An 11,127-nucleotide genomic window follows, 5' to 3' on the forward strand; every position below is an offset into this window, starting at 1 on the left:
CGCCTGTTAGAGTTGGGAGAGTGGGGAGAGGGAGCAGTGAGGCTAATAACTACCGGTGCTTCAGGAAGCAACGCAGCTTCTCGAGCATGACCGCGTTCCCAAGGAGCCAGGCCCAAGAGTGCTTTAAACATCATGCCATGCAAGTCTAAAAGTGTATGCAGCCAACCAAGCAGGGCAACCAAACACGCCCTTAGCTCGAGAGGATACGAACAGACCCTTAGCTGCATCATGGATTCGAGTTGTTACGTTGCCACTGGCGTCTTCTGTCGATCAGTTCTATTTTAGCAGTGCAGCTCAGTTAGAATAGGACTCTTTTCAGACTTGTACCAACAAAGTCTCATTCAAGTACAACTTGCTGGCATCACTTTCTGCTATGTAGTTTGATTAAACTCTTCATTACCAACAAATAGCTCAACATACTTACGGGGTACATATGCATGAAATGACCCCCGCTAAGGAAACGAAAACCCGGCCCTTGCAAATGTTACTACACAAGATAATATACAGTGGGGAAGCACATAGTTTATAGAAGAGGGTGAGCACCTAAGTACAATCATCTACGACACCTAGACACAATGAAACAAAAACATTTGACAGCAAGCAAAGGCCGTTCGTTGTTGTTCCGCATGAGTGACGAGTTGATCACGGCAACTCCTTGTCCATTGAATCGACTAGAGACTGAATGTCCGTCATGCGTGATCCACAGGACTGACTTAGTGCATACCCTCATCAGCTATTGCTTCCTGAGATTACAGGCTGTGATCAGGAAATGGACAGACAGAAAGAAACCATAAACCGGTAAGAGCAAAACCTTCAACTTTACCTGAAGCCGTAGGAGCTTTTCTCTGACTGCTTGTTCCCTGTTGAGAAACCCCCTTCAGCGATCTTAGCTTGGATGCGGAAGGCCTAAACGTGTTGATCAAAGGCTGGTCAAAAGCATCATCCTCGTCATCGTCATCTCCACCATGCCCCCGTTGGTCAGAGTCACTAACAGACTCTTCATCACTAGATTTGTTTCCATCAAAAAGATTTCTCACAGGTTCATCTCTAGGCTTCCTCGGGCGGCCCCTGCGCTTTACAGGCTTTTCCTCCTTTTCTTCTGGATCAGAAACACTATCAGCCACAATTTCTACAAGAAAAGCTTCCTGTGGTTCTGGAACCTAAGTTACAGCTCAGAGAGAGAGAGAGAGAGAGTTCAACTCACCGTGGAAAACCTCATTCCTTGCATGTTTCTCACGTAAGTGTTCTACAAAGGTTAAGTACGGGCGCCAAGCACTGGGATCTTCATTCATATCGATATCCTGTGCCCTCTTCTGTACATCTGTCAAACTACATGCAAACAAAGATTACTCAGAATGAAACACAAAATCAGGGCAGCACCACGAATGACAGGGCTAAAAACATACATGTCTGGTATATCTGACGAAGGAAGTTTAGAAACAAATGGCACAAGAGCAGCCTCGAGGAAAGACAATTGCTTTGGGAGGTCCACAAAGGCAAATTGAACACCGCACTGGATAATCTTTAAGATCTCAGACTTGTTTTTAATACGAACAGCGCCAACATAGTAGCCTGCAAGCCGATTAGCAAGATCTTGACACTCCGAGTAAGATTTGGCTATCAGGTTTTGGTTCTCTCCTTCGCGCAAATAGGTCATATACCGTTCGTACGCCTAATTAGATGAAAAACAAACAATGATTGACACAAGATAGATGACGCTTCATAAAGAGTATATGTTAATGGCACATAAATTAACAAAATCAAATGCAAAGGTGAGTTACAAAAATAAAGGCATTTACCATTCATTCCTGTCAGCACATATGTCCAAACAATGTACTCCCTCCGTTCCAAATTACTCGTCGCAGAAATGAATGTATCTAGAACTAAAATACATCTAGATACATCCATTTCTGTAACGAGTAATTCGGAACGGAGGGAGTACATATTTGGAGGTGATTCTTTAGAACATTGCAAAAGATGAAAAACAAGTTTAAATAGATACAATGACAATAGCAAACCACGTTACCAACAGGACCCCATGTGTTCCTGGTTTACAATCAGTTGATTTTCAATCACTAATGGCATCCTCGATAATGCAGGATGAGTATAATTTCCTGATGCGGTTTTTAGTTATTATTTATTTCAAGATAGGTTATTGGGTAATTCAGAGAACAAATTGCAGGATGTTCATACAGATAAGACACCATACAAATATCCACCTACTTGTAAATTTGTGAATAAATAGCAAGTGCATTCAAAGATAAACAAAAGTACCCGTCTCAATGCCTCAAAGAATAGAGCAGCTATATCGCTGTCTGCATTTTTCTTTAGTGCGGTAATGAGATGCTTGATGATCTCTGTCGTACTTGCACCATGAGATACATAGTGTGAAACAATCTCAGGGCCAAGGTAATCCTGCAAACAAAATAAATTGCTGCAAATTTCATTTATCTGCCAATAGAAAACGCTACGGACGTAAACCAAGTTTGATGCATAGAAGGTAGTCTCCAACAAACTATCTGGAAGAATGTTGCATGAGAACCCCTATCGCAGGCAGAAATTGCAGTATAAACCTTTGAAACTGTATCAGCAAGCAGTAGCTTTGCAGCTGCAATCATGACAGCATCCCTATTTGTGTCTTCAATATATTCTTCGTTTGCGTCTTCATCTTCTGTGTCATCTGAGGGTGAAAAGTTGGCCGATTTCAGTAATTAGCAAGAAGCCAGGCAACAAAATTTCTTGAAACGCCATTCCGGACAGATATTTTAAATTTGAAGTAGAAAAGCGTGTGACAAGATAACCTGATATGTTCAGCTGCTGTTCACATAGTTTCCAAAACTTCTGAACATATTCTAATTGTGGGAGATAACCCAAATTTTTTAGCTTTGTTGAAGAATACTTTGACTTCTTAAACAAGCACCACATCTCTGCAGTAATGATGCAGACCTGGAAGCAAAAGAAGGCATTGAACGGTCAATGGGTCAACTTAAGTGCAGGAATACAATTGTTACAAAAATAATGCATTCCTCTCTTCGCTGACTTTTAATTCAGAAGGCTTACTCTGGAGGAAAGCACAGTGGTGCTCCTTCCCTCTTTCTGATAATTGGACAGAACCACCAAGAAATAATAGAGTTGTTCAAGGAGGGACCTTTGCTTGGAAGAAAGTCCCTCGATAGATGTTTCAGATGGGTTTTCAACGCCAATTGCATGAAGGCACCATGCTACTTCAAGGAACATGTTGATGAGGAGAAAGCTCTTTACCTAATCAAGCATCAAGTATTACCTCAATATGTTCCTTAAAGTTGATTCTGCAAGGAAGATTGAAGTGCTAATAGTAATATCTCAACAGTGCAATGGTTCATACCTCATTATCCATCTCTTTTAGATGACTGAGGATTCGGTACATATCTTCAAATAAACCATCATTTTTAACAGGTTTTGACAATTGAAGTTCATGAAGTCGCTTCAAATTAACCAAGAGAGAGTATTCATCATCACCTGCCTGCAAAGCCGACAGTCATCATATTATCTTCTGCTCCAGTACATATACAGACAGCATGAGTAAGACATACCTCTACTTCCTTGATCGCAGTTTTGACTTTCAAAACCAACTCATCTTCAAGAATCTTAAGTTTATTTTCAGCATAATCTAGAAGATCCGCCTGACACTTCATGCAACAGAAAGCTATTGCCTTGATGCAAGATCTTAAAGTATCCTTGTCACCATGTTTGAAGAAGGCATCAACAATGAGATCTATGGCGGCCTTGAAATTCTGAACCAAATTATAAACAAGATTATTGGTCGAATAAAAAAATGAATGAGAAGGACGAGTGATAGCTTTTGCAACTGACCTGCTCTTGCCTCTTCAGTGAGTACATCTCAAGTTTCAAAAGCATCATCATATCAATTAGAGGGGATATCTTGGCCTTGTCAGGCAAGTATTTTCTCAAAAGTTGCGGGTACCTCTTCATCAAGGCATTGGTTATGTCACTCTTGCTATTTTCTAATATCTCCTGTAAACTTTTATGTTTTAGTAATGCCGCAGGATACAATTGAACTAAGTGTCAGTTTTACAAGAACAAATAGCAGATCAATAAACATAATGAGCAATATATAATCCAGAGTTCAACAGGAAGAACTTGAACAACATCAAGGAGTATAAAGCTGAACTAGACAGGGGGAAACCATGAAAAGGGTGTAAAATCAGAAAAATTAAGGTTAATGTGTAGGATCTGGATGCTTAAAATGCGCAATTTAAAAGATTTCCCATCTCCCACACAAAAAAACATTTTCCATCTTAATAATGATAGAAAAGGTAAGTTGGCAATCAACACATACACTAATGTGTTTATCAGAAGGTGGTCATATTCAACCAGTATTATTTCCATTTTAATATTAATTTCACAATCCTGGATGATTTACCAATTTAGACCACTGGGCTAATCTCCAGAAGTTGATTCACTAATGCAACTTACATAAATAGAGATGACATGGTACAAATTTAGAAGGGTTAAATTAATCAGACTCTCAAACATAACTTTTGAAGGACTGACATTTTCTGTGCCTCAGGAACCAAACATTGAAGTACCCCATGGAACAAACCTACTTTATGTAGGTAGTACTCCCTCCGTCCCAAAATTCTTGTCTTAGATTTGTCTAGATACAGATGTATCTAACACTAAAACGTAACTAGATACATCCGCATTTAGACAAATCTAAGACAAGAATTTTGGGACGGAGGGAGTACTACTTAGTACTTAGAAGAGATGACATCTAGCAAACTGGAACTAAAGAAATAACTAGGCCAACAGCACCGTTGGCAATGTTACAGATATTTAAAAATTAAAACTATCCATGAGATTATGAATCAGTGAGACTTTGCACCAATACTATACGATACCACAGATGATACTGATACCTTTTGGGATTTGTTATAGTACATCTTCCTATTGTCAGTTGCAGGAACTATTCTTTCCCCAACAGCCTTCTTAGCAGAGGCTCGCAGCATCCGAACTAGATTTGTTCCATCCATGTCAGTAAGCTCAGCTATCAGAGTTTCATCAAGAAGCATGGAGATTATACACTTCCAGTCCTGAAGAACAAAAATAATGTAATTGTGACAGAATGTCACACTGACAACACTGTACAATCTTTTCCAAATAGAGTTGCATAAACGGAGGAGCATACTTTCATGGCCTTCATGTCATCCCAAATATCATCAATGACGTAAGAACTCAGGACTGGGTCATCCGAAAATTCCCTTAAGATGTGCAGCATTCGACTAATGTGAATCTCGGAGGATTCATTGTTCCCATCTGGAATGCACTAGGATAATCAATGGCTGAAGTAATCAAGTACTATTTGATAAGAAGACAGGGTAGCACAAGAGTTCAATCCTTCAAGACACGAGTACCTCTAGCTACAGAAGGGGTCTTGCAGTTTTGTGCTATCAGGTGATCATAAACTAACTCCCCTATTGCACGCCTGATCATAGGAGGTTCGTCAATAAGCAAATCATATAGGGGACCCAAATCATCATCACTCAAAAGTTGATGCCTGCAAAGCAAGGAAACAATACTTTTCATTTATGTTCCAAGAATCACATAAGCATTTGAGCTACATGATGAAATTTTTCGTAGCCTTGTACATGTGAGCTTCAGCTCTGAATACGTAACTCCTACTTCCAGTGCCACGGCTTAGCCAGTTGCAGGTATGTTTAAGCTTGTGTTTTCATGAAATAGCTTTGAACCAATTGTCATTCAAACATCCAAAATGAAAGAATTTAACTGATGGCATAGAAATTGATGCAATCGGTGCACTGTGCAGATAGTGAATGATGAAAACATTTGAACAAACACCGCACCCGTATTTCAAAATGGAATCATCAGTCCTTGTATATAACATTTGACAACAGGAATGTTATGCCAGATATCCAAGAAATTAGTATTCGGAACTTCTTACTTGAAATTGAATTTTACTTGTACATACAAAACCTCATAAGCAGGCCTTGATATCAAAAGCTAGACAAACCCAACTCTTAGCACATCTTAAAAAGGCTATGGCAAAATATGTGAACTTGCGCGGTAACTACCCCAACTGGGCACACAAAAGATTTTGCTGTGAAACCTCAGTACGGAGGCCATGAGAAAGTGAGCTCACCGAAGTAATTGCTTGATGAGTCCTATAGCTGGCACAGCTACTGAAATATCAATATCATCAGCAAGCTGGATCATCCTGCTATAAAACCTCTCCGTAAAGAGACCAAGAGAAGGTATGTTGTCATCTACATCATACAGGCTTTGCAAGGCAAGAATAGAAGTTCTTCTAACTCCAGCATTCTATAAACAAAGAAGTGCACAAAATAAGATTGCAAATCTCGTTGATCACAGAGAAGGTATCAATGGGCACAATTAATCAATGAATTAAACCTTTTTTACCTTGTCATTCAGTGTCCACCCAAGATACTTTAAATATATATCTTGTAAGAACAGTGATGGATATGAGACAACCCAAATACCTAGGGATTTTATGCATAACATTCGGATCTCAGGATCAACATCCCGATAACGGTGCATGAACAACCTGCATGTGGCAAAATAATAGTGTTTAGTTGCCTGCTAGACCAAGATAAGTATAGATTGCACGACATGTGCAAGATTCTGGATACCGATGAATATACTATCACTTAAGAAAGATTAGAACACTTAATTAAGTAAACAATAAAAGGCTGGGTGAGTGGTCTCTAATAGAAAGCCTCACCCACTGAATATTTTACGCATCGATTCCTCCAAATATGTAATATTTTCATGAGTAATGGATAGCCTTTTGTTGAGAGATTCAACAGCTGGGCCGTCACTGTGCTTCTTCTTCTCTGCATTCAACTGCCTTTGGGTGGTCTCACGCTGTCCACTGAGAGTCTTGGCGACAGATATGAAGGACGTCACAAGCTGGAGCCCAACCAATGAAGCTACTTGACGATAAACCCTTGGGGGAGTACTGAAGCACAACAAATTAGCACCTTATACACACGTATACAAGACTAAGGAAAAAATAAGGATGGCGACTGGTGAGACCTAATTACCATGATATTGCAACCACGTAATCCTTGATTGTCGTGAATAAGTTATCATCAAATAATGGACCATTCTGACACTCAAGGACCAAACTATCCCAAAAGGTAACAAGATTTTCTTTGAAGTTCTTAAGGTCCTTCCTTTTTGAGCTATAATTATCATCCACCAGACCCTGTTCTCAAGTTAAGATTGACAAAACTCAAACAGAAGAGAGCATATATGCACAACAGTAGAACAATATAGGGTAGATAAATAGATTATGTGCATTGGATAATTGAAATGGCCACAGATGATGATTCTCCTTTCAAAATCTCACAATAGGATACTTTTCTTGCTAGCTCAGCTAGTTTGAATACAATGTCATCCACAGCTGCCTCATGAAGGTCGCTTGCATATATATCATGTCTGGCGCCACAAACCTGTCATTGTAAGATTTGCAGGTTAATGAAAATAACGTTGCAACTATAATTTAACTAGAACAATAAGTAGTGTATCAAGTTAGTATTACCTCAAATAACATTGTTAATATCTGAAATAGCACTGACTTTGGTTTTGATTCATAATCCTCGACCAATCTTTTGACAGCATGGCTGATTAGCCTGCCATTATGTTTGACTATGTCTGCAAGTTGCGAGTTTGTAAGGAAACCAAGCGGAGATGAAAGATGGAATATCGTTTGTTACATTGAGGTAAAGCTTTAAATCTAGGAACATCTCGACGTATTTTCTTAAATTAACATGAAGCCTTGTTGTTCCTACAAGCCACTGGCATCATGTTGAAGTAAACTGTGGAAATAAGGCAAGGACCGTGCATATTGAGGACGATCATGCATTCTGCAGACCTAATTAATAACTATCAATAAAACTAGATTGATTCATATGAGATGACTCATTCCTGTTATGATGGTCTAGAGTCAAATATTCCTGGACAAGGTCACCAAAGTCTTTGTAAGTCATAAATCGCATGGAGTTCATGAAAATCTAACAATCATTACTCTTACCATGTGTCCTTACACGTAACATATCCATGCCTCTTGTCAGTTCTTGGCTTCTCAACAATTTCTAATTTTGCCACTGGAGGCAAATAACCGGATTGTGAATTGTGATAGTTCATAGATGACAGAGTTCCATTGGGATCAAAATGACACGAATTGACAATTTTCAGCTAGACAGACACATATGTAACAAAAATCCTCAAACCCAACTATTTAGCACATAATGGCGGTAAATGGCAAACTAGACAGACACATATGTAACAAAAATTCACCGTGCAGAAACACACCGGGGTTAATCTATCCTTGTTACAGCAGAAGCAGCGTTCGGCACCATAAATCCCAACTAAAATCACATTAGCAGGAAAGCTAGACTTCCATATTGTGGAAGGGGTAAACCCTAGCAGCAGGTTCACAGAATCCCAGTCGCGGCAGCCGCCAAACCCACTCCAGGCAGAACGGCTAATAACGCAACATGCCCCTTACCGATGAGGGTCAAATCCTCGAGCGCGGCGGCGGCGGCGGCGGACGCCTCGCGCTTGCGCTTAGACCGGGGCGGCGCGAGCCCATCGGCCGCCTCCGCGTGGTCCTCCCCCTCCTCCTCGTCCTCAAACTCTTCGCCGGTCACAAAGTCGCTCTCCCTCGGCCTTGGCGGGCGGCCACGCTTCTGCAAACGCACGCACGAAACAAAATCAGAAATACTAGCCAAAATCAGCGGGATCCAGCTGCTCAGCGACCGCGTGGAGGGAGAAGGGTTACCGGGCGGCGCATGGAGGCTATCGTCTCCGCCATTCGGGAGGGGGGGACGGGGATGTGGTGACGCGGGGAGAGCAAACCCTAGAGATTTCGGGATTCTACGTCCGTGTTTGGGAGGGAAATGGAAAAGGGAAGAAGAGGCAGCGAGTTTGGAGGGGCAGGGGGGCAGGCGTGAACTGATCGACTCCGCCTCGTGTTTCTTTCTGAGAAAATTCCTTATTTAACACTGTCTTAAAATCTGGTTCTTTATTTGATACTAAAAAAGTTTTTCTTCCCTATTTGACACTAGTCCTAAATTTTATTTCTTATATGACACTTCTGTCCATTTTAAGCCTAAATGACACCTGAAAAGACGATTTTGCCCTTCATACGATATGTGTGTGCGCGCGTGTGCTGTTGCATGTGTGGGTGCACGCGTACATGTGTGCTGCTGCTGCATGTGTGTGTGCATGTGTGCTGCTGCGTGTGTGTTTGCTACTGCGTGTGTACGTGCGCACGCGTGTGTGCGTTGTTGCGTGCCTATGCATGTGCTGCATGCGTGTGTGTGTGTATGTGTGTGTTGCGTGCGTGTTGCTGCGTGTGTGTGTGCGTGCATGTGTGTTGCTGCGTGTGTGCGTGTGTGTGCACGTGCATGTTGTTGCGTGCGTGTGTATGTGTTATTGCGTGTGTGCTTCTGCCCTCGCACTGATGCTGCGTGTGTGCGCTATTGCCCCACATACATACCACATGAGGGGCAAAAGAGTTTTTTCAGGTGTCATTTAGGCTTAAAATGGACCAAAATGTCATATAAGGAATAAAATTTAGAACTTGTGTCAAATAGAAAAAAAAATCCAGTGTCAAATAAGGAAGCAGATTTTAAGATAGTGTTAAATAAGGAATTTTCTCTTTCTTTTATGGGGAAGAACGCACAAATCTGAAGACAAAACACCAGGAAAAAAAATCGGCCTTTCCAAATATTACAGGTTTTTTTAAAAAAAACCTCTACATTCCATTTAAACTCGTAAATCAGAAAATACAACTATTAAGAGGTCGAGGAAGGAGGATGGTGAGGTAGTGGAAGGGGAGGATGGCTTGAAGGCTCTCGTGTCTAACTATTTTTCCTCTTTGTTTACCCTTGTGGCAGGTATCACTGATTTCATGAACATTATTACTTCAAAAGCTACCCAACAAATGAATGTATTTCTGATGACGGATTTCATGGCCGATGAGGTCAAGTTGGTCCTTGACAGAATAGGTGATCTAAAGGCATCCGGTTAGATGGCATGCCGACGATTTTTTATAAAAAGTACTAGGATCTGGTTGGTGATAGTGTGGTACAGGATGTGTTAAATGTCTTGCAAGGCGGCAGTATACCGGAGGGATGGAACGATACCATAGTGGTACTTATCCCCAAGGTTAAAAATTCAGAGAAATTGAAAGGTTTACGCCAAGATTACCCTTTGCAGCATCGTGTACAAATTGGTGTCTAAAGTTATCGCCAATCGTTTGAAGTGCATCTTGGGGGAGATCATCTCGGATAATCAGAGTGCGTTTGTACCGAGCAGATTTATATTGGACAACACCTTGTTGGCATACGAGATGTCACTTTTAAACCTATAAGGACCCTAGCCAACTTGCCACTAGGAGGCTCCCCCGATTTGGTCCACTTCTGTCCGTCGGATCATCGTCATTTTGGTCAACTATTTCCTCTCCTCCATCTGATGTTCACCTTGTGGTTAGTCTGGTTTTTACCTCACAGTTGTTTTTCCAGGCCTATGACTGGCGAGCTCGTTCCCAATGTGGATTGGCTAGATGAGCCATCGGGCAGGTGGAAGAGGGTTCCACCAATCCACTCCTCCCACCGCACGCATTGGCGCACACGACGTGTGTGATGGGCGCCCGCACGAACCCCATTCCCCAATCCACAGCCGCTGCAACCCCCTCCTCTTCCACCAATCCCTCACTGACACAACCGTCGTGACCCTCCTCCTCCACCACCACCATCCCGTCCTTCTCAGCCGTCGGTGCGTCTGGTTCCATGCCAGGCGTTGGTTAGGTGAGCCCAGTGATGGGGTGAAGGAGCAGGCGAGGCGTCCGACGAGGGCAAGCAAGGGAAGAGGGAGGAGGCCGGCAACAGGGTGAAGGAGCAGGCCGCCCATCTTGGAGGTGGTGGCGCCGGCCAACTGCCATTCACCATTGTCGATTAAGGTCTATTCGTCGCCGACCTCATTCACCTCGTTTACTCTCTCTTCACCAATTTTGCCATGGAGATGGTATGAGAACTTCCGTCGCCAGCCAATCGAGCCCCACCTCCTCCGCGTGACCCA

The 11,127-nt window shown here is 42.0% G+C and overlaps 1 protein-coding gene across 2 annotated transcripts; it reads right to left on the reverse strand.

Moving 5' to 3' along the window:
* Nucleotides 1-348: 348 nt before the first annotated feature.
* On the reverse strand, nucleotides 349-9,009 carry LOC119285749 (sister-chromatid cohesion protein 3-like). Of its 2 annotated transcripts, none has more exons than XM_037565082.1 (22): nucleotides 8,825-9,009; nucleotides 8,552-8,732; nucleotides 7,583-7,695; nucleotides 7,401-7,493; nucleotides 7,083-7,246; nucleotides 6,761-6,997; nucleotides 6,439-6,583; nucleotides 6,161-6,339; nucleotides 5,415-5,557; nucleotides 5,189-5,316; nucleotides 4,920-5,093; nucleotides 3,853-4,014; nucleotides 3,573-3,773; nucleotides 3,365-3,502; nucleotides 3,061-3,261; nucleotides 2,802-2,946; nucleotides 2,574-2,680; nucleotides 2,275-2,415; nucleotides 1,407-1,672; nucleotides 1,205-1,329; nucleotides 824-1,096; nucleotides 349-743 (listed from the first exon to the last, which is right to left on the reverse strand). In XM_037565082.1, exons 1-22 carry the CDS (start codon nucleotides 8,855-8,857, stop codon nucleotides 730-732), a joined length of 3,363 nt encoding a protein of 1,120 aa, XP_037420979.1. In that variant the 5' UTR covers nucleotides 8,858-9,009; the 3' UTR covers nucleotides 349-729. The 2 variants fall into 2 exon arrangements, with proteins under 2 accessions (XP_037420979.1, XP_037420977.1); XM_037565080.1 differs by having other exon boundaries at nucleotides 824-1,099.
* Nucleotides 9,010-11,127: the final 2,118 nt, after the last annotated feature.

This window comes from Triticum dicoccoides, chromosome 4A (assembly GCF_002162155.2).
Source record: "Triticum dicoccoides isolate Atlit2015 ecotype Zavitan chromosome 4A, WEW_v2.0, whole genome shotgun sequence".
In the NCBI taxonomy this organism is placed as follows: Eukaryota; Viridiplantae; Streptophyta; class Magnoliopsida; order Poales; family Poaceae; genus Triticum; species Triticum dicoccoides.

Bases quoted from the DNA above. Each gene is read 5' to 3' on its own strand.
- LOC119285749 (XM_037565080.1), bottom strand. From the start codon at position 8,857: ATGGCGGAGACGATAGCCTCCATGCGCCGCCCG. The intron at 6,998-7,082 runs GTAATTAGGTCT...GTTGTGCTTCAG, and splicing joins TACGTGGTTGCAATATCATG to TACTCCCCCAAGGGTTTATC. The intron at 2,947-3,060 runs GTAAGCCTTCTG...TTTTGCTTCCAG, and splicing joins CCACTGTGCTTTCCTCCAGA to GTCTGCATCATTACTGCAGA.